Source organism: Oryctolagus cuniculus, chromosome 3 (assembly GCF_051225735.1).
Source record: "Oryctolagus cuniculus isolate XC-2025 breed Fujian yellow rabbit chromosome 3, ASM5122573v1, whole genome shotgun sequence".
Taxonomy (NCBI): domain Eukaryota; kingdom Metazoa; phylum Chordata; class Mammalia; order Lagomorpha; family Leporidae; genus Oryctolagus; species Oryctolagus cuniculus.
In genome coordinates, this window is record NC_142869.1 from 173,266,802 (window position 1) to 173,290,750 (window position 23,949).

General features: G+C 45.0%; 1 protein-coding gene across 12 annotated transcripts in view; it reads right to left on the reverse strand.

Annotated features, from left to right (window-relative positions):
- DGKI (diacylglycerol kinase iota) overlaps positions 1–23,949 on the reverse strand; it is a 507,839-nt gene that overhangs the window by 303,661 nt on the left and 180,229 nt on the right. For all 12 annotated transcript variants that reach the window (XR_007920530.3, XM_051849035.3, XM_051849034.3 and 9 more), the window contains exon 3: positions 10,305–10,400. Coding sequence is in view for 11 of the 12 variants with exons in the window: in XM_051849035.3 (XP_051704995.3) it covers positions 10,305–10,400 (96 nt within the window). In the remaining variant the exon portion in view is untranslated. The remainder of the gene's footprint in view (positions 1–10,304; positions 10,401–23,949) is intronic.

Sequence of the window (23,949 nt, forward strand, 5' to 3'; positions counted from 1 at the left end):
TTGTTCAACTTAATGATAATGAACTATAAGTAAAAACATAAAGAAACAGGGCAGAATATACAGATTGTAGTAAATTTGATCCTTCTAATAATTTTAAGAGTTAGATCTGATCATCATGGTTTACAGAGAAGCCTGAGGCTCAGAGAAGCAGGGCTCAGCTTGGACTTTTTACCCAGGTCTTTTTGCCTCTACCCTGTGCAGCTCTCAATCCCCACTCTGTCGACCTTCATATCACCTGTGCACTTAATTTCCCTCCTCAGTCAAACTTCAGGCGGCAGAGGAAGACACCTTAGAATCAAGGTCAGGTGTTATGGGTGGGGTTGGTCATTTTTCCCAAACATTACCCATAATGCAAAGATAAATGCGAAAACATGAACAAAACAATAGCAAAAGTAAAACAGTACCTATTAGCCTACCCACAATAAGAAAATGACATAAGCACATTTTAAAATAGAGGAGATAAATTTGGAAACAGCATTCTGATGTCTGACAGTTCCTTTTTTCCTCTTACCCAACCTACGCGCTCTCTCACGCACTGAAGCATCTAGCTACTCTCTTCTCTGCAGCTCTCGGCTCTGACACCTATTTGCCTGTCTGCAACCACTCTCCTCTCAACCTAAATCCTGGAGACTGATTTAGACGCACCTCGGTGCGTGTGTGTGGGCAGCTGTGAGTTTCGCAATGGAGTAGGTCTCTGCATGGCCAGATAAGGTATCTTGCCTAACAGAATGGCTACTATATTAGGTTTGTAGTGCTGCCCTAATGAAGTACCACAGCTGAGTTGCTTAAAACCACAGAAAAGTATTGTCTCACAGTGGTAGAGACCAAAAGTCCAAAATCAAGGGTTGAACACCCTTCTGGGGCCTCTGAAGGAGAATCTATTCCACGCCTTTCCCCGAGCTTCTAATGATAGCCAGGAATCACTGGTGTTTCTCGGCTTGTAGGGGCATCACTCCAGTCTCTGCTCCCAGTATCCCATGGCCACCTTTGTGTATGCAGTTCTGTGTCCTCCCCTCTTCTTATAAGGGCACTTGTCATATTGGATTAGGGTTCACTCTACTCCAGGATGACCTCATCTAACTAATTACATCTGCAACAACCCTACTTCCAAATAAGGTCACATTCTGAGGGCCCGTGCAGAGGACTTCAGCGCATGTTTGTGAAGTACACAATTTTCCTCCTAACAGCTGCTATTTTCCAGGTGTGAGGATGAGGCCTTCTCATTTGGTCCAGACACTCCTTATGAAACTGATCAATGGCTGTCTACCCTGACAGTGCACACAATCATCTGCAGAATGATTTTGCTCCAATCAATTCATACCCTGTCCCACTCACTAGAGACCCTGATGTCAAAGATCCAGGCTGGGAACCAACACTTTAAAAACAGGATCAGAGCTAGCATTGTGACACAGCAGGTTAAGCTACCACCTGTGGCCTGGTATCCCATATAAGTGCCTGCTTGAGTCAGAGTTGCTCCACTTCTAATCCAGCTCCCTGCTAATGCATCTTGGAAAGCAGAGGAAGATGGCCCAGGTGTTTGCGACCCTGCACCCATGTGGGAGACAAGATGGAGTTCTGGGCTCCTGGCTTAGGTCCTGACCTAACCCCGGCAATTTGGGGAGTGAACCAGCAGTTTGAAGATATCTCTCTCTCTCTCTCCCGCTCTCTCTCTCTCTAGATCTCTCTCTCCCTTTCTTTGTTATTCTGCCTGTTAAATAAATAAATAAATCTGTTTAAAAAACTGTCGCTCCCCCTCTTCGTGGAGGAACGACACAGGACCCTGCGCTGTTCTTTCGTCTGCTCGGCCCTCCCCGGGTTTGCTGCTGGTTCTTCCCGGGTTGGCTACTATCCCTTCCACCTCCGTGGAAGGGCAGTTCCCCCTGGCCACATTCCCCACTTCCGCAGGGGAGCGGCACACCGCCGGCCGGCTTTCTCGGGGCTGCACAGGTGTTCCCCTTAGATGTTCCCGGTGCATGCCGTCTCTCTCCTCCTTTATAGTCCTCCTCCGCCAATCCTAACTCGGCTGCCCACACGCCGAGTACGCTGCTCTCCTCCAATCAGGAGCAAGTCCTACAGTTTATTGGTTGAACTGGAGGCAGCTGTGCGGAAGCTGTTTACTTCTCTCCCAGTGCCATATTGTGGGAGAGCAGATGCATAGAATAAGTCTTAATTCCAGTAACTCAGTCCAGTCCGGGCTGCTCCCCACAGATCCCCCTTTCTTTTTATTTTTTGGCGTTGATACGCGCCTGTCTTCGGTGTCCCGCGGCACACACTCTGCTCTGCTTGCTAGAGTTGCCACAGGTTCTTACAAGTCCTATCAATCAGGCAAACCAAATCCGGGTCCTCTCTTCGCCATGTTGTGAGGAGGTTTTTAGGCGCTGATGCGTGCCTGTGTTCGGTGCCCCGCAGCGCATGCTCTGCTCTGCCTGCAGGGGCTTACAAGCCCTAACAATCAGGCAAACCGAATCCAAGCCTTCTCATTGCCATATTGTGGGGGAGACTTATTAGTGTTGGTTCGTGCCTATCTTCAGTGACCTGCAGCTCATACTCTGGTCGAGCTGCTTGCTGGTGCTTACCGCCTTAATCAGGCAGACCGAATCCAAGCCTCCTAATTGTTGTATTGTGGGGAGGCCTTACTGATGTTAATTCGTGCCTGTCTTCGGTGACCTGCGGCGCATAAGCTGCTAGCCGCCCGCAGGTGCTCATCGCCTCACTTAATAAGGCAGACCGAATCCAAGCTTTCTTATTGCCATGTTGAGGGGAGGCCTTTCTATTTCTCTATTTCTCTATCTCCGGGCATTCCTATTTCTCCCATTTTACTTCTATCTTCCAGCATTCCTATTTCTCTCATTTTACTTCTAAACTTCTGTTTCTCTTATCCCCGCGGCTTCCCAGCGGCGCCCGCCCCGAGGCTGCTTCCCGGCGCCTCGCCCCGCCAGCGGGCTCCCGGCTCTGCGCGGCTCAGCTTCGCGCGCACACTCCACGGTCTCCACGCCCCTTTGCGTCTGAACCACGGCCTCGCGCCAGCCCCGCGTTCCCTATCTATTCACGCCCTGTGCTCTCTCTGCACGCAGCGGCTTCCGCGAGTCACACAGCGTAGCTTGCGTCTCCGCCACTAGCATTCAATCCAAGTTCCCCGGGCTAGCCTGGCGAATTCAACCCAGCTCACGTCTCCGCCCCACGATTTGGCCTCCCGTCCTCTGCTCCCCGGGCTAATCAGACGGATCCCAATCCGGCTTACGTTTCCGCTTCTGGTTTCAACTTTTCGCCCCCTATTCCCGGGCTAACTTGAGAATCCCAAAGTGGCTTTCGTTTCAGCCTCGGCCTGCCCCCCGCGGCTTCAATTTCCCTAACATTTTTCTCTACCCGGTATGTTTCCCCAAGCTTTCCTCCAACAATACTCCTCCCTCATTTCTCCTGGCCTCTCCCCACAGTCCACATCCGAGTCTGTTTGTTCTAGCTTTCACTTTCGCCTTCGACCTTAGAGATTTCTCCCAGCTTCCCCCTGTAGTCCGTATCTGAATCTATGCCTAGGCTTTCAATAGCTTCTTCCGGCACCTTTTTCGTCCGGCTTTTCCCTAGGCTGTTTGCTAGTCTCTCTCTCCGATATTTTCCCAGTTCTTCCCGTTTCTTCCCTCCTAAGTTTGCTATCCATCCTAGGTTTCCTATCCGAGTCACGGCACCATTATGTCGCTCCCCCTCTTCGTGGAGGAACGACACAGGACCCTGCGCTGTTCTTTCGTCTGCTCGGCCCTCCCCGGGTTTGCTGCTGGTTCTTCCCGGGTTGGCTACTATCCCTTCCACCTCCGTGGAAGCGCAGTTCCCCCGGCCACATTCCCCACTTCCGCAGGGGAGCGGCACACCGCCGGCCGGCTTTCTCGGGGCTGCACAGGTGTTCCCCTTAGATGTTCCCGGTGCATGCCGTCTCTCTCCTCCTTTATAGTCCTCCTCCGCCAATCCTAACTCGGCTGCCCACACGCCGAGTACGCTGCTCTCCTCCAATCAGGAGCAAGTCCTACAGTTTATTGGTTGAACTGGAGGCAGCTGTGCGGAAGCTGTTTACTTCTCTCCCAGTGCCATATTGTGGGAGAGCAGATGCATAGAATAAGTCTTAATTCCAGTAACTCAGTCCAGTCCGGGCTGCTCCCCACAAAAAACATGAAATACAATCAAGCAAATTGAAGGAAAAAACAAAAATAAGTAAAATTAAGAGGCTGGTGTTGTGGCAAGTGGGTTAAGCCACCACTTGCAACGCTAGCATCCCATAACAGAGTGCCAGTTGGAGTCCCATCTGCTCTGTTTCTGATCCAACTACCCACTGTGTGCCTGGGAACACAATGGATGATTTCCCAAGTATGTGGCTCATGCCACTGACATTGGAGAACTGGATGGAGCTCCTGGCTCCTGACTTTGGCCTGACTTGGGAAGTGAACCAGCAGATGGAAGAGCTCTCTCCTGTTTCTGCCTCCCTCTCTCTGCCACTATGACTGCCAAATAAATAAATAAATATCTTTTTAAAAAATTAAAAATTGCAATAAGTGACTATAAAGCTCACTCAGAAATAAGCCCACTGAGGTCTATCTTTTAAAAAAAAAAGACATTTATTTGAAAGGTAGAGCTACAGAGAGGGGGGGAAGTACAGAGGGAGGTCTTCAATCCATTGGTTTACTCTCCAAATGGCTGCAACAGCTGGAGCTGAGCCAGGCTGAAGCCAGGAGCCAGGAGCTTCTTCTGGGTCTCCCACATGGGTGCAGGGGCCCAAGCACCTGGGCCATCTCCTGCTGCTTTCCCAGGTGCATTAGTAGAGAGCAGGCTTGGAAGTGGAGCAGCAGGGACGCTGCGTGCCGCAGGCAGCAGCATAACCCGCTACACCGCAATATTGGCCCCTGAGGTCTATCTTAAAAGTGATACTTTAAACCAGGAAACTGAGGCAAAAGGTACAATGATCTGTGCAAAGTTAACTCATACAGAAATTAAATAGCAGATTTCAAACCCAGGCCAGTCCAACACAGCGGCTATTCTCTTCCTGCTGTCCATCGGGATCTATCCAGGTCCATGTGACCAGGGCTATTGTCGAAATCTAAATATGAATGTAGACAAGTTTCTTTCAAGTATAAAAACAGGTGTGTATTTCTTTGGACTCTATAGGTTACTAGAGGGGTAATTCCCTCTGGGTATAAATATTTGGCTGAACATCTTCGCATACCCTATCACCATCCTTGAGAACAGTTCCATAACTGCGTAGGCACTAAACGTTGAGATTGCCACTTACTGGTCAGCCATCACTCCCAACCCTGGCTGAAGCTTCCTGGTGCTGCATGCTCAGCCCATAAACATTGTCAGGATAAATGAACGAAGATGTGGACATCAAAATACATGTCACCACATGCGAGCGTTCCTGGTTGGACTTTTATTTCAGGTTTTCCTTCTACGATCAGGCTGTGGAAAGTGACCCTTCTGCTCTAATTTCATTACTCCTGCATCCCTTTCTCCTCTCTAGACCAGAAAAAGAAACAGTGACTAATTTAGAAACGGCTGCTAATGTGGGAGTGAATTTAATCTCATCAAGTGTCTGCCCATAGATATTCCAGAGTATTAACTGTTGTCAGAGAGAAACATAGAAGAAAGATTTTAAAGATCATGTGATTGAGCCCCAGAGACTTTGGATTGAGGTCTCCTGCAATTGTACTAAGGTCCCTTAAAGTCGCTGCTTGCTTTCAGGACCTTCCAATATCAGCCCCCAGACATGAACCATATGACAGACAGCAGGAGGCCTTAGTTTCTATTTCAAATATAAGCTCCAAGTTCTCCGTAAATTAGAATGACTATCTCAGTACCCCTGATACAGCTCCGGTTTACCCCTAAAGTTGTAATAGCACATTTTTTTGGAATTGTTATTTAATTAATTTATTTATTTTCATTTTTATTTGAAAGGCAAAGGAAGAAAGGAAGACAGAGACACTCAATGGTCTTCTATCTGTTGGTTTGCTCCCCCAATGCCTACAACAGCCAAAACTAGACCAGACAGAAAGTCAGGGACCTGGAATTCAATCTGGGTATTCCATACCGGTGGCAGGAGCCCAAGTACTTAAGCCATTACCCAGTGCTTCCCAAGGTGTTCATTACCAAAAGATAGATCAGAAGCAGAGTAACTCTAACACAGGATGTGGGTTCCCTAAGCAGTGACTTACCGGCTGTGCCATCTTGTTACCAACAGCAACCACTCTCACTCACAAAATCGGCTTGATTTAGACGACCTGTTACATGGTCATGCTTCCTCAGTGCACTCACATTTCTAACACGCACTCTGAGCTTCAGTTCAGAAAACGCAGGCACAGGCCCCAGCCCATCCACCCCTGTTTCCACTCTTCTCTGACACACGGCTTTTGGTGTGGTCATGCCTGTCTCACAACTGCCACTTCCCTTCTAAGAGCTTGCTCCTGCCTCTGAGTTTGCTCCTCTTCCTCTCCCTGCCTGAAATGTTCTTCTTTGGCAGCCCCAATTCTATAAATCTTACCCATCTTTCAAGACTGAGCTCAGCCCCATTTCCATGAAGCCACCTCTGTCTACTTCAGCCCACACTGATTTCTGCCTTCTTTTAAACTTCTATTCATGGCATTTTCTTTGCTAAAATAGGGTAAGCAGTGAAAGGCACACCTTGGGTGGCTGATGCACCCTTCCTTTAGCACATTGCTTATACTTTGCTTGGAAGCCTGCAGGTACTTCCTGGTTACGGTCATTTGGTCCCAGACCCAACCAACAAATAAGCTTTTCTTCAAAGGTGGTTCATTAATGGCAATGGGGAAAAATCCCCAATTATAAATGCATGTGTTTGTTTTCTTCCTACACACCTGTTGTTCAAGTCTAAGAAAGCTGAAAACGAAACATTTAAACGGGCAACTCACACAGAGATTTCCTCTTCTGACCTCTTGTCTGGACCAGCTTTGAATCCTGCCTCTCAGCACCTCTGAGAGGCGGTCATTGAAGTTATCCATGAACTCTGCCTTTGCACTCATCTCTTTGTGCCTGGAGCTCTTGTGTTCTAGTTGTTAAAGTCCTTTCTTGGAGCCAGGATGCGGTGCGGCAGGTCGAGCCATTATCTGCAAAGCCAGCATCCCTTATCAGAGCATGGCTCAAGTCCTGGCTGCTCTGCTTCCAATCCAGTTCCCTACTAATGCACCTGGGAAAGCAGAGGAAGCTGACTGAAATATTTAGGCCCCTGAACCCATGTGGGAGACCTGGATGGAGTTCCAGGCTCCTGTCTTCAGCCTGACCTAGCTATAGTCATTGTGGCCATTTGAGGAGTGAACCAGTGGATGGAAAATCTCTTTCTTTCTCTGTCTCTCCCTCCCTCTCTGTCACTCCATCTTACAAATAAAGAAAATAAATCACTTTAAAAAATAAAATCTTTTCTTATCATGCAGCATTTTTAAAGTGAGGTCTGTGGGCCACCTGCACTAGAATTATCCGTGGTGCTCTTTTTTTAAAAAAAGATTTTATCATATTTATTTGAGAGGAGAGTTAAGACAGTGAGAGGGAGAGACAGAGAAAGGTCCTCCCTCTGCTGGTTCACTCCCCAAATGACTGCAACAGCCGGAGCTACGCCAATCCGAAGCCAGGAGCCAGGTGCTTCCTCCTGGTCTCCCATGTGGGTGCAGAGACCCAAGTACTTGGGCCATCCTCCACTGCTTTCCCAGGCCACAGCAGAGAGTCAGGGGATTCTCTGTGACTCAGTTCCACCTTCCTAACACCTGTCAATAGCAAGTTACTTCTCTTTCCTTCATAGCAGCCCTTCAAATTGTGGAAGACATCTCCCTACCATCCCTACTTAACATTCAATAACCCATGCTATTTAACTGTTTTTTTCAATAAGGTTCTGTACCCAGAACTAACTTGGGCACTCTGTTGCTTACCAATGTCTCTGCCAAAGTGCAATGCCCAAAGATGGCACCGTCTTCATGATATGAGCTGGGGAGAGAGAACCGGAACCTTTTTAATGCATTACTACACACTGGCAATTTTGTGAAGTGTATCAACTAACACGCCTGCCAGCTGATAACAGGACTGCCCATTTTCACCTAAACCAATCAGCAGTAAGTACTGCTATTTCATAACTCTTCACTAATTTTATAGGCACATGATATCCACTCCTCATGGCCATTTAATTTGAGTGCCTTTGTTTATATTTTTCACATACATACTGGGAATGGGTAGTTTTTGCAAATTGTCCTTTTTCCTTGTGATATGGCTTTGTTTTGTTTCAATTCAGTATGTTTGTCACTGGGCCAAGTTGGTCCTGTCCATGCATCATCTCACCAGATCCTCAACACAACCTTCCCCCAACTTTACAGGTGAAGAAACAGAGCCCGAGGGGACTCAGAGGAAGGAAACACAGCCAGGTCTTCAACTTCACCAGGGATTTACTGCTTCCTCAGTCACCACGTTTTGTGGCGAGAACTCTCCCTTGCAGATGCTTGCTCGGATGTGTTAATAGGACCAAGACCCTGGGATGAAATTATGAGGAAGGTTCAGAGAGACACTGAGAAACCTCACGGCTCTGTTTCCTCCCACTGAAACCTAAAATTTCCTTTATTCTCTTTTTCCTGACCTTTAGATAAGAATGACCACGTAACAGCAGGTTAGGGGATAGCGTGGTATTTACCAAGACAGGTTTGAGGAGGATGTATGTGTCTATTCATATATTCGTTTACAGAGATAAAGATATAGTTAACTCAAAAAAGGACCAGAAAAGGATCAAAGAGAGCAATTTGAAGATAAGGCAAAACTCTAACAAATCATCGCCCATCCGTTGTTTGCAGGATCAGCAGCAATTGCTCAAAAGTGTACGTCTCAGTAAGAGTGGCTTTCATGTTTTCCATTTTAAATTATCTGATATCCCAAGACCAGTGTTTATGCAATTAACTAAGACCCGAATGTTAATTCATTATTTATAGCATTTTAGTCCAAACAGCTGAGCTTCTCATGGATTTAGTTAATTTAATCAAATTCCATGCAATTATGCTTTAATTAAAAATACATATGCATAAAGTTGAAATGCTGTTATTTGAATCAATTCAATTTAAAACAAGATTAGGAGAAATTCAAACGATTAATTACAGATCTGGGTTAGATGCAAAAATTAAAATCATTTAATCCTACTTTATTTTTCTACCTAGAAGAAGGCCAAGACCCAAGAATCTGAGTTCTGAATGTCACACCATGAGTGCCAACCTTGAGTTCAAACCCAGGTTTCTTGACTTCAAATCCAGAGCTCGCTCATCTGGGCAACTCCCTGATGCTGAATATTCCTGACTTCACTCAGAAAAACTCTGCTCTTCCCAAGATTCTCAAAGGTTTGCCAAACAAAGTCCACAAACTAGAGGTCAAAGCAGCTGAAGCAATGTAAAGGCTTGTGATTACAGGACTCTGATTTCAGGCAGCCTGTTCAAAGTCTTGGGGGCTAGATATATTTTCCTGTAGGCCTTGACAGAAACTCAGTTTCTTCCTTATTTTCTATTAATATAAATATATTTATTTACAATTTCAAAGACCTTCATTTTGTCCTGAATCTATCTTTCATATAACAAAATTTTTTATGTATTCTGTAAATGATGACATCATTTCCCCAATATGTAGGCATATATCTTTTCTTTCTTCTTTACTATTCTAAGCTTCCCATTGCTCTCTTTTGGACCAATAGCTTCAAACTACACAAAAACTTCACTTTCTCAACTTTACTTACTGCCTGGCAACGATGCCTTCTTCATTGAACATAAACAGATTCTGCAAACAGGGACACAAAGCAAAGCGTACAAAGCAAAAGGTTTCCAAACTACCCAACTATTGCTAATTTATATCCTTCCCAGAAGACATCCATGCCCACTGCCAGCACAGGCGTCTTCACCCTATAACCCACCTGCATCCCCAGTATCACCCATTCCCACAGCCATGCCCTACAAACAGATTGCCCCACCCCCTTCCTTCATGCACAGGCTGTCTTCATAAGCAGAAGCTCCCTCCTACATATTCTCTCTCTCTCTCTCTCTCTCTCTCTCTCTCTCTCTTTCCACACACACACACAGGGCATCAGTATTCAAGGTGTGGCCTGCACAAGCAAATCCCAAAACCATTCAAACTGACAACCTGAAAACTCTACGATAAGCTCCCTCTGTAAACTTTAAAAACATTTGTGAAGTTTTCCATCTCACATGGACAGGCTCTTTCGAACCTCACTGTGGAAATGCAAGCATAGTGGCCCCCTCTGCCTTCAGACCCAGAGGCCCAGAGCTAGAGGACACACTCACTGCAAATCGGACTTGGCAGTTCTCCTCCCCCAGGTAGCAGAGGTCTCCTGAGACGTTGGTCTCCAGCCACAGGTGCTCTCCATTCACGGCATTCTCCTGCAAGGAAAAGACCCACCTGGCTTCAGTTTTCTTTCCAGGGATACAAGGAGAAGCTTTCAATTTTCTACTTGGAATGAGAGAAAGTTTGTGAACCTAAGAAGTGTAAACACTTCTTGACCCCCCCAGAGTATGGTTTGAGTTGATTCTACCAAAATTACAGAAACACAAAAAGGTATTTGGAAAGGCTGATGGAGAATAACTAAAGTAGACATTAGGTTTATAGCAGCTTCGTCTATGGATGTCATCATCTTTGAGAATATATCAGCAAAGAGAAAAAACACCTCTAAATGGTTCAGTGTAAAATCTTATTTATCCAGGCCGAACACCGCAAATTCTAGACAACTGAGGCTCAAATTCTATTTAAATTTGTCTTTACTCAGAGAGTTAACTAAAAAGGAGGATGGGGGCCCATGGTGTGGCTCAGCAGGTTAAGTTGCTGCCTGTGATGCCGGCATCCCATAGCAGAGGCACAGTTCGAATCCCAGGTGGTCCACTTCTGACCCAGTGCCCTGCTACTGCACCTGGGAAAGCAGCAGAGGATGGCCCCAGTGTTTGTGTCCCTGCACCCAAGCAGGAGACCTGGATGGAATTCTGAGATCTTAGCTTCCACCTGGACCAGCCCTGGCACTGCAGCCATTTGGGGAGAGCACCAGCAGAGAGAAGATCTCTGTTTCTCTCTGTCACCCTACCTTTCAAATAAATACATTGTTTTAAAAAATTAAAAAGGAGGATGATATGTTAGGGTACTTTTTTTTTTTTTTTTTGACAGGCAGAGTGGACAGTGAGAGAGACAGAGAGAAAGGTCTTCCTTTTTGCCGTTGGTTCACCCTCCAATGGCTGCTGCGGCCGGCACATCACGCTGATCCGAAGGTAGGAGCCAGGTGCTTCTCCTGGTCTCCCAGGCGGGTGCAGGGCCCAAGCACTTGGGCCATCCTCCACTGCACTCCCTGGCCACAGCAGAGAGCTGACCTGGAAGAGGGGCAACCGGGACAGAATCCGGTGCCCCGACCGGGACTAGAACCCGGTGTGCAGGCACCGCAAGGTGGAGGATTAGCCTAGTGAGCCACGGCGCCGGCCAATGTTAGGGTACTTTAAATCAAGACTGTTTCAAAACACGTTTCCAATAGTAATGAGTAAATTATTCTTTGAAGGCCAGAGACTTCTTGAAAACTTAGTAAGTCCCTGGGCCTGGTACTCAACACAAAACAAATTTGTCTACTTCAGTAAGGCCTTCATTCAAATTTCTCAAAATGAATAATTTTACTGCTTCTGAAACTACTCACATGCCTGTGATCGCAAACAGAGCCGCCCTGATGTGTGACACAACGAGCGACAATCCCACTGCCCAGAAGTATGTGGTGTTTCATTGGGAAGAGCGGGTAAGCACTCATCTTTGATCAGGGTCATCAACAGAATTCAATATCCATTCTTCTAATACACTACCTTGGAAAGGATGGATGTGTAGAAGATTTATGCATTTTGCTCATTTGCTTAAAATGGGCTCATTTGCTCATTTGCTTAAAATGGGCTCAGCTATTAGGGAAAGCTTTGTACCAAGTTAACTATAAAGGATAAAGACTATGTCCACAGGTCTTACAACAAAATCTTTTTCTCTTATTTATGAGAAGCAATGCATGGGTGGGCGTTTTTACAAAGGAGATTCTATAGACTGAACTGTGTCCTCTGCAGAATTCATATATTGAAATGTGACCCCCTTGTAATGCTGTGAGGAGCTTGTGCCTTTGGGAGGTGATCAGGTCATGGCAGCAGAGCCCTCGTGATAGGATTAGCCCCCTGGCAAGAGAGACATAGAGTGATCTCAATCCATCTGCACCCACCAAGAAAAATCACGTGAGCTCAAAGCAAGAAAGCAGTTGTCTAGAAGCCAGGAACAGAGCTCTTATCAGGAACCGAATTTGCTGGCACTCTCACCCTCCCAGCCTCCAAAGCAGTGAGAGGTAAATGTCTACTGTTTAAGCTGCCCAGTCCATAGTATTTCATTATAACAACCTGACCAGACAAATAAAGGGGCTGACTTTAATAAGGAGTTCTGTAGAACAGCCAAGCAATTCAGGAACCCATCTTCCACATAAGCCACGTGTATTACAACCCAGTCCAGAGACATCCACACACTAGCCTTCTGAATCTCACAGTTTAGCCCAGCGAAGCAGAAATACACACCAAAGGGCATTTGCTGGGGAAAACAACAAGTGCTATCCATTGTTTAAAGTAAATATATGTCTTCAGATTCAAAGAGAACACATTTTCCTGCCAGGGTCTACAGACACAATTTCCAAGAAAGAGTGATCAGAGTATACTATGACATGGGATCCAAGTGCACAGTTACTCTCTAAGGAAAGTGAGGCCAAGTCCCAGGACAGCCCAAGGGAGATGTGAAGAGGAGAGCTGCAGGGACCAGGGCACAGGGTGTTAAGGGCTCAAGCAGAGCCCAAGGAGATGCTGAGGTGAGGACGCGCCGCACATGTCTCAAATGCCTGAAGACTGCTCCTAACAGGAAAGCAACGCTGACAAGGATCATCACCCTTCCTTCTATGCCAAAGGCTTCCTTCTCCACTGGCATTTATTTGTTCCTGGTAGCAATTTGCATTCAACACCTCATAAGCTTGTGGAACAACAACAGAGGAAAGAGAAAAGTAATGGTAGGTTTGCACCATAAGTTTTTAAATAGTGTTGGATGAAGACAATATTTAAAAATAAGGCAAGACACATATTTCCAAGGTTCCCTGAAGAAATCTATCCTCAGAGTCTAAAATATTCTGCTACTGGAAAATCATTATCCAATTTCAACTTATAGCCAATTAAATAAATTCTCTTTTTCACATTATTATTCTTTAATTCATTCAACAAATTTTCCTTACCACTGGTACCAGCCATGAGGGTATTGTCCATGGAGTAAAATCTACCAGAAGAAAAGGAAGTTAAACATACAATAACAGCAGCAAATACTAGGGAAACCCCACCACAGTGAAAACACTGTCAACTGTTTTAGAAAGTGAAGTGTAAAGAATTTCAGTGGGTAAAAGCCAGGAGAGATGGATAAACACCAACCTAGGCAGGCCAGGAAGGAAGTCAGGCAGGAGCAGGCAAGACTCAGGGAGTCAGGAGTTTGCAAGCAACAAGCACAAAATTAAACTTATCTTTTAATTCTGCTTTTCCATGCAAAAATTTTAAAGATTTATTTATTTATTTGAAAGTCAGAGTTACAGAAAGACAGGGAGAGACAGAGAGAGAAAGAGCTTCCAGCCCTGGTTCACTCCCCAGCCAGCCACGATGGCCAAGGCTGCACCAGGCCAAAGCCAGGAGCCAGGAGCTTCACCTGGGTCTCCACATGGGTGGCAAGGGCCCAAGTACTTGGACCATCTTCCTCTTCTTTTCCCAGGCCATTAGCAGGGAGCTGCATCTGAAGTGGAGCAGCCAGGACATAAACAGGCAGTGGCTTTACCCAGTATGCCACAATGCTGGCCCCTGTTTTTCCATGAAAGTTTGAAGTATCCTGGTACATAATGAGTAGGTTAAGGTTAACAATATAAATCTTAAGGATAATAAAAAAGTAAACAAACTTGCACAAAAATTTAAAGAAGCAATAGAGTAAAATAAAATGTTCATGCACTTAAAGTAGAATGCAGCCTAAGGAATAGTTCTAATAGAAGAAGAAACTATACACATTAAAAGGTTTGCTTCTTTTTTTTTAAATTTACTTATGTATTTATTGTAGAGACACAGAAGCAGAGAGGTAGAGCCAGTCAAAAAGTGTTCCCAACCTCTGAGTCATTCCCAAATACTTTCAGTGGCTAAGGCTGGGTGTGGGCTGAAGCTGGGAGCCATAAACTTAATCCAAGTCTCCTATGTGGGCGTTAGGATCCAATTACCTGCTGGGAATCAAACCGAGGTGCTCTAGTGTAGGACACAACATCTAAACCACAATCTTAACCACTAGGCTAAATCCTATTCCTTTGAGAATTATTTATTATAAACCAGGTCACAATAAAAAACTGGAAACATCTCAAATGCCTGGTGGAGACAAATGGTTACCAAGAGTAGGAGAGGGTGGGTATTTGGCACAGCAGTTAAGTCCCTGCTTAGAATATATAATGAGCATCTCAGAACTGACCTCTGGATTTCCTCCTTAAATCTGGTCTTATTCTAATCTTCTCCCTTAAGTTCCAATAAATAGTATTTCCATCCCTAATGTATAGACTAAAAACTTTGGAGTCATTCTTGACACAGAGAAGAGTCACTCTCTTTCTCATACCCATTTATCAGCTCATCTTATTATTAAGATTTATTTTATTTATTTGAAAGGCAGATTTACAGAGAGAGGGAGAGAGAGACAGAGACAGAGAGAGAGAGGTCTTTCATCCCCTGGTTCACTACACAAATGACTGCAATGACCAGAGCTGAGCTGATCTGAAGCCAGGAGTCAGGAACTTCTTCCAGTCTCCCACATGGGTGCAGGGGTCCAAGGACTGAGGTGAGGTGAAACATCATTGTGGTTTTGATTTGCATATCCCTGATGGCTTGTGACCCTGAACATTTTTTCATGTGTCTGTTAGCCATTTGGATTTCCTCTTTTGGAAAATGTCTATTTAAGTCCTTTTCCCATTTCTTAACTGGGTTGTTTGTTTTGTTGTTGTGGAGTTTCTTGATCTCTTTATATATTCTGGTTTTAATCCTTTATCAGTTGCATTGTTTGCAAATAATGTCTCTCATTTCCGTTGGTTCATCCCCCAAATGGCTACTACGGCTGCTGCGCTGCGCCGATCCGAAGCCAGGTGCCAGGTGCTTCTCCTGGTCTCCCATGCAGGTGCAGGGGCCCAAGCACTTGGGCCATCCTCCACTGCCTTCCCGGGCCACAGCAGAGAGCTGGACTGGAAGAGGAGCAACCGGGACAGAACCTGGCACCCCAACCGGGACTAGAACCTGGGGTGCTGGCGCCGCAAGCAGAGGATTAGCCTAGTGAGCCGGGGTGCCAGCCAAAAGGTCTTCTAATCCTTTCTCTCCACGCCTTCAGGAATGCCTAGAACCCATATACTGGGTTGTTTGATAGTACCGTGTAGAATCCCAACACTGTTTTTTCAGTTTTCTGATTTCTTCTTCTTGTATCTGGGTGTATAATTTCCTGTGCTTTATCTTCTAAGTCAAATATTCTCTCTTCTGCTTCACTGATTCTGTTGTTAAGGCTTTCCACTATATTTTTTATTTGTTCTATTAAATTCTTCATTTCCAATATTTCATTTTGATTTCTCTTTAAGAACTCAATTTCATGAGAGAAATTTTCTTTCATGTCATGTATGGATTTCATTAGTTTGTGTATTTCCTTCTGATTACTTCTAAGTAATCCTACAGTCAATGTTTTGAATTCTATTTCTGGCATTTCTTCAATCTCATCATCTTCACAATCTAGTATTAAAGTGTTGTGTTGTTTGGGGAGTGTCATGTTTCCTTATTCTTGTTTCTTGAATTGTTATATTTGTTATTCAAAATTTGTGGAGATACTCATTGGCTTCTTTTTTTTTGTTGTTGTTGTTGTTGTTGTTGTTGTTGTTGTTGCTGTGGTGGCTTTTATCTTTGGATTATGTCTGAGTGGATTAGTGGAGTGTCTGCTTTCAGGGAATTACTAGAGGCCTGTGGTGTGTGTGGCCAGGGAGCTCTGTTCAGTGCTCCAGGGTAGCTGGCGTGTCTGAGGTGACACACCCAGGTTTGTCCTGGTAAATCTCCTTTCATATATATATCAGAGGGGGAGGTTTCTTCTTGTCTGTTGGCATACACTGAGCTGAACTCCTCTCGTTGAAGGAGACCAGTCCCTGGCGCTAGCCCCAGTGAGTACATTATTCATCTGCTCTGCCACAAGGACCACACGAAGGTTCTCTGCAGTCCTGAGTGTAAGCTCAGACTCCCCAGCAACGTCCCTCACCAGGTAACCGGGAAGCCTTGACCATGTGGTGCCTCCCACAGTGACTGCCCAATGTCCCAGCCACACCCTGAGTCCTCCCATGAAGCCTCAGTGCTTTCACAGTGCTGGCACACACGCCTCCCACAGTCACAAGTACACAGCCCCTGTCTGTTCTCCCACCACCTGGCACAGCTGTTACATATGTCTAAAATGGCACCTGCTCTCTGTCAGCTTGTTACAGGACGTCTTTGCAGGATGACCAGAGAGAGAGAGAGAGAAAACATGCCCCCCTCTTTTGTTTTATCTCCTCTAGTTTGGCAGGTACGCTAGTCCCCATGCGGCTCCAAGCCGGATTCCCTCTACGCCCTTCCTGCAGCTTTATCACCACTGGCTTGGGCTGCTGCAGTGTGGTCTCTCCTCACTCTCCAAAGCCAGTGTGGAGGCTTTTGGCTGCTGGAGTCACAAGTTGGGTGTGCCCTTGCCCTCCACATAGATCCACTGCGATCCTCCAATTTGTGTAGTTTCCTCTGCTGTTTTCTCCCTTACTCTTCCCTGAGACTGCATTCTTTCCACTTTTTTTAAACTATCTTCTAGACTCAAGCAGCAATCTCCCTCCCTACTCCACCATCTTAATCCAATCTCCATTAATTTCATTATTTTATAATAGAATCTAAGATCCACTAGAACATCAAACATCCAGCACCTACCTAAATTAGCACCTGTTAATTTAGATGCTTAATAAGTTTTGAGAACTAAAAAGATGAAAGACTAAAAGCCACTGAACAAATGAATTAAGAAACATTACTACATGTCCTACTCCAAAGGATTAAATTGTGAGAAGCATGGGTGCCTATAAAGACATGGTAGTCTTTTAAATTTAGGTAGTCTTTTAAAATTAGCATCCTTAAGAGATGCATGCAAGAAGAAGATGGAGTATAACCTTTCTAGACTGCATTTTCCCTAGAACCCATCCTTGTCTTGCACAGCTGCCTTGCCTCATGCTTAACAAAATCAGGTAGATAAGTAAACTCACCTATAGATAGATGTAGCCTTTGCCCTCAGCTCCAAGAAAGTAATCTCAGAAGCTGGAATGTCCTACCTGATAAGACTGTTTCTTTACTTGGGGGCCTTGGGTCATAGGATATCAGCTTGACCTCCAGAGGGGCAAGAGGCTAAGGTGAACCCCATTAGGCAGTCCACTTTGGTATATGACTAACCCTCAATTAAAACTCTTGACACCAAGGCTCAGATAAACTTCCCTGGCTAGCAACAGGTCATGTGCATTGTTACACATGGTTGCTGGAGGAAATTAGTTTGCTGCCCACCACTCCACTGGGAGAGGACTGTGATAGACCATAAATGTGAGTATAACCACTGTCAGTGAGTTCTACGAGTCTTGTTAGTAAATTGTTGAACCTGAGAGTAGTCTTGCGGATTCTTGAACTTGCAACTGATGTCAAAAGTGAGGGGAATCTTGGGACTGCTAAATTCTACACAAGGATGTTTAACATGGATGTTACTACAACGAGGGTAAGGTAAGCAAATGAACTATTTTGCTTTCTTCCTATGTTTCTCACAAGTTAATAAACAAGAACTCCAGAGTCATTACTTTCCACATATTAGCTGTATGAATTAGGGCCTCTCTCATATCCTCAAGACTCATCAGTAAAATATAAAAATAGTTGTACCTCCCTCAGAGGATGACAGTGATGCTTACACATGAAGTACATAAGGTTCAATTCTGGGAATATAATGAGATGTTAACAGGTGTTCATCATGGTTTTATCATGACTGCTGCTGTGACTCTCCGGTTTGCCTTCTTTCCCCTCATCCATAGAGTTGGCATTATCCAAGTTTCTCTCCTTGATCTTTGTGGTCATTTGCCAAGATATTGTTTTCTCTTCTTCTGAGACACAGTGGACCTTATTTCCAAGCCTCACTTGTAATCAGATGTGGTCATGTGACCAAGTTCTAACCAAGGAACACCAGCAAAAGTTCCAGATTTGATGCATTAAATATTTACATGAATTCCTTCAACATGGCTGATGGAAGAATATTTTTTGTGCTGATTTTGGAAACTTGCAGGTAAGATGTCAGTACGGGTGACTGACTATGTTATAAAGGGCTCAACACCCCACCAAATCATGTGGAAAAGTACCATTTCATTTGGGTAAAAGCAACTTCTACACTGAGCCATTGCACATTCGAATCTTTTATTTACTGTAGCTCAGTTTATCCAAGTGAATACAGGTCTCTTCTCTGCTCTTATTTTATTCTGGGTTTTCTTTCATTGTCTGTATCAACCACCAAATTACTTACTACACTTTGGACAGCACGTCTAATCTGTGAGGCCTGGTTTCTTCTCTGAACTCTTAATTCTGAAAGCCTCTTGATTTATTTTACACTGGTATAAACTTAATTCCTCTCACATACAGCCATGATTGTGCTTCTCCCTTGTTTAGAATACCTAGAGAATTCCCTGAATTTATAAGATAAAATCTAAAATTACTAACAATTGGGTCTTCTGTTAGTGATCCAACCAGTTTATACTTAATCTTTCTTACTTAACCCCATATATTTTGCTCTCATCATTCTTTAACTACACCCTATATTTTCTATTTATGGTGCCATGTTTGGTTCATTCCACTGTTCCCACCTGGGAACACCTTTCTTCTGCTTCTTTACAAATCCACCTTGAAATAGCATCCTGAATAGCATATAACTCAATGACTGTCCACCTGTGTCAAATGAAAAAAATCTCTCCCTCTGCTAAATGAAGATGACATTTCATCTGTACTTGGGAATGCCGAGACAAGTCTAAATAGCTGTACATATACTTGTATAGGTTTATACCAATAGATGTATTTACCTGAGAATAGACATTCACCCAGATAAATATAAATATAGAATTACAGATAAAGGTGTGATTCCTTGCTCAAATTCTCTGGAAATTCTAGTAAGGGCCATAGGCAAAAAGATAAAGGTGAGTGGAGTGTTAGAGATTGAATAGCACTTATGGAGAGAGTGTACTCATACCAGAAGTAAATAATCTATGTTAAATCTAAGGACACCTGCTATAAAAATGTTTTGAAACATTAAGAATGATAAATATGTATCCTATACAAATGTCCTTATAAGACCAAAAAGGAAAAAAAAAATGAAAATGTGGATTGCCTCTCCCGACACAAACTTCCTTGGATGGTTTGGATTTGCTCTGTGAATATATATATATATATATATATATGGTGTGTGTGTGTGTGCCTATGGCTACAGAATACTGGAAATGTGGTTAGCAATAACCCAGATGTGCTGTCACTGTGAAAATCACACCAGAGTTTAGAGACTCAGAATGAAACAAGAAGGTAAAATACCTCACCAATAAGTTCTATGTTGATGATACGTTTAGATATCTGGCTCAGGAAAATATCCTTTAAAAATAGCTTTACCTTTTTGTTTTCACTTTTTTAATGTGGTTACTAGAAAATGTATAACTGTCTTACAGCTCACATCTGTTTCTACTGGGATCACTTGCCTGGAGCAGGAAAACCAACACAGACACTTTTCCCAGATCTGTGACGTTATAGGATGCTATCTCTCCCAGCACCCAGTGTAATGTAATTGAAACCTCTTCCATTTCAGAAAATAAAGGAATAGTAGGTCCCATGGAATCCTAACAGATTGTCCCACTGCTAACATAGCTGGCCAAGGCCAGAGCTGTCACTGCTTTATAGGGAGCAGTTCCTCATGCTTTGCTCACCACTCTGCAGTCTTGAAAAATTCAACTTAGAGTTTTTGAAATGGGATGGGAGACAGAAGATATGTGGGAGGCACTGCTGGTGATGACACCCTAACCTGATGAAGAAGGAGGACCCAAAGCTTGCTAAGAAGGCACATCTCCTAGGACTTGCATACGAAACAAGACTGAAGTGAAAGCACACACAGGTGCATCGTGCACACACACACTCACACACACACTCCTGCTCCTCCTGGCTTTTCATTCAAGGTTTCTAAAGATAAGATGACCTACTTTCATAACCCAGTTCAAACCAATCCCATGTGAAGATTCTAGTTCCCTAATCTTGTCCCTGAACCAAACTGTGAAGCAATCTACCAACTGCCTTGGAAAAAACACTTCTTTTCTTAGCATCATCAGCTACAGGAAAGGAAAGGGGGTCTGGACTGAGGATCTGGCTTGGTTTTGTGTTGAGGTTCTGTTTTTCATAGCTCTCAGGATAGGAGGAAATTTTCCAAAGAATTGAGATCAATGATGTTGCGTTTAAAACCAATGCGGGGCCGGCGCCGCGGCTCATTAGGCTAATCCTCCGCCTTGCGGCGCCGGCACATGGGGTTCTAGTCCCGGTCGGGGTGCCGGATTCTGTCCCGGTTGCCCCTCTTCCAGGCCAGCTCTCTGCTGTGGTCAGGGAGTGCAGTGGAGGATGGCCCAAGTGCTTGGGCCCTGCACCCACATGGGAGACCAGGAGAAGCACCTGGCTCCTGCCTTCGGATCAGCGCGGTGCGCTGGCCGCAGCACGCCGGCCGCAGTGGCTATTGGAGGGTGAACCAACGGCAAAGGAAGACCTTTCTTTCTGTCTCTCACTGTCCACTCTGCCTGTCAAAAAAAATAAAAAAATATAAAATTAAAAAAAAAAACAATGCGCCCTTTAAGTAGGATCTTGGTGGCTTCTCCGCCACTGTCCTGAGAATTGTGTTAGGCACTGGAGACAAAAGGAAACACAAAAGAGGTGTAAATGCCTCAAGTGTAGAATCACTTCATCAGCACTCACTTTTGACTCGGTCACCCCACAAGCAGACCACTCCTCAAAGCCTGTGCCCTCTCCTACACTACTAAAACCATCCCAAACAGGATCTTCCTTGCAGAGGATGAATGTGACATACATCATCTGTGAGCAGACACACTTCCAAATGGGCTAACTCACTCCAAGCCAGGAACTCGGGTGACAGCCCAGGCAATGAGGATGTTTTACCTTTTGGGGCATTACTTCCTTCATGTCTAGTAATTTAGCTTATCTCCCCCGAGTTGGCTTAGCTGGAAGGAGCAGCCCTTGCCGGCTGTCACTGTGAAGGTGACGAGAGGACGCTATTGGGAAGAGTGGGAGGATCAAACAACCATGTGTGCTTTAAGATCTAACACAATGTGTTTTATTAGGAAGGAAATTTATAAAGTGTTCTTTGAGATTAAAATAGCTCGAATCCATTTATTTTTCAAGTAGGTTTTGGAGTCATGCCTACCGAGCCTTTCAAGAACGGGAGATTATCTGAGTGCCTGTCAACTCCCAGTGACATGTCCCCTTCTGTCTGATTGAGCAGAAAAGGAGTAATCAATTCATCCCCTGGCATCAGTATCAGGCAGCTACCAGGCCTGTGATTCTGTGCTCTCCACTGTGAAGAGAGAATAAGTAGAAGACATCACCTGTCTCTTCAAGGAGCCTGAAATCTGAGGGTCTGGAATAAGAAAGTCAAACAAAATACCCAGATTTATTTATGAGGTTTGTTAGGCCACGCAGCATGGATAATAACACTGTGGGAAATCAATGCAAGGAGTGAGGGGCCAACATATGGCCTAGTGAGTTAAGGGGCAGCTTGGGGCTCCTGCATCCCCATTATTGGAGAGGTGGTTTGAGTCCTGGCTACTCTGCTTCCAATCCAGCTCCCTGCTAATGTGCCTGGGAAACAGCTGATGATGGCTCAATTATTTGAGTTCCTGCCATCCATGTTGGAGACTTGGATAAAGTTCCTGGCTCCTGGCCTCAGCCTGACTCAGCCTGGCTGCTATGGCCATCTGAGGAGTGAACTAGTAGATAGAAGATCAATCAATCAACCTCCTCCACCCACTGTCACTCTGCTTTTCAAATAAACCAAACAGGGTAGAATGAAAAGTTGCACGTGCCATGCCAGAGAGCAAGAGAGAAAAGTCTCTATAGAAATAGCAATATCCACCCTGGGTTGAGCCCAGTGTCCACTGATGTCAATAGAAGCGTGGGTACCACCCTGAGAACTGATTAAGACACTGTCTATGGAGGAGACACCAACATGGAGGAGCCTACCCTGGCATGCATGGAGCGAAAGACCTATGCACAGGCAGTGAGAGTAAATCTTGGCAAAGAATCATCTGGGAAGTGAGGCCGTGCACAAGGAGCAGGGGATTCTAACGGTCTGAACCAACCATTCAAGTAAACTCCAAAAGGAGAGATGATTTTGGAGTTTGAGGAAGGAGCTAAAGAGACAGCATTGTCACCCAACAGGGAAATGAGAGTGTAAAAATGGAACACCTGAAGGAAAGCAAAGTTTATGTACAGAGCATAAAAACTGACTCCGACAAAGATCTGCAGGTATCTGAAGTCTAGAGTCATTGAATCCGCATTCACTTGTGTTTCAGACACACTATAAGCAGACCCCTCCTCAAAGCCCTTTGCAAAAAGATATTTAGAAAGTAACTGTGTCCCTTCAGATGATTTTAGCACATATGCAAGAACCAGAATAGGACGCATCTGGGATTCCACAATAATTAGAAACTTGAAGACTATGATTTTTTTTTTTTTTTTTTGACAGGCAGAGTTAGTGAGAGAGAGAGACAGAGAGAAAGGTCTTTCTTCCATTGGTTCACCCCCCAAATGGCCACTACGGCCGGCGTGCTATGCTGATCCGAAGCCAGGAGCCAGGTACTTCTCCTGGTTTCCCATGGGGTGCAGGGCCCAAGCACTTGGGCCATCCTCCACTGCCTTCCCGGGCCACAGCAGAGAGCTGGACTGGAAGAGGAGCAACCAGGACAGAATCTGGTGCCCCGACCGGGACCAGAACCTGGGGTACTGGCGCTGCAGGCGGAGGATTAGCCTAGTGAGCCGCGGCGCCGGCTGAAGACCACAATTTTAATTCCAGGTTCACTCTGACTTGCCTTTCAACTTCAAGCACACCACGTACAGCTTTTGTATGTTTTCTCATAAGCTTAAGTGAGAGGAGTCAAGATGGCGTAAGCCAGAAGGCCACAGAGATGCCCTCCATCCTCCTGAGCCAAAGTGTTATACAGAAAAAGAACTCCGGCCACTGTTCAAGGGTGGGACAATGAGGGGCACCAGGGACCCTCGGGCCTGTTCCATCCCTGGGCCACCCCTGCAGAAGCACTGCGTAGCACCACCAAAGGCAAGGAGTTAGCATTCCTCTTTTTTTTCTTTTTTTAAAATTCCTACCACCCTCTTCCTTATTTAAGAGATTCTTAAGAGGCTCCAAGCCTAAGCAGTGTTCAACAAACAGGAATACCACAGTAAAGAGGAATTAATTTTAGTTTATTTAGTCCCAAAGTGTGGACTGATGGTGAGAGATTCATCATCACCCTGGATTTGCACACCATTCCAATAGGGAGTGGGGGGAAGGGAAGGCAGAGAGAGGTCAAGCCGGGGACTCCACACCTCCAGAAGAAGAAACATATTCCTGGTTTGACCCCTGGAACAGAAGAGCAAACTAAAGGGATGGCAATGAAATTATTAAAAAGCACTTGGTTAGGAAGAGCTAAAAACTTTCAGGCAGGAGCAAGTAATCTAAAGTATTAGCAACACAAAAAGTTGCAAAAGTGTTTTTAGCCACCTGCTTCTTCCCCTCCTCTCAAACCAGTGTTTT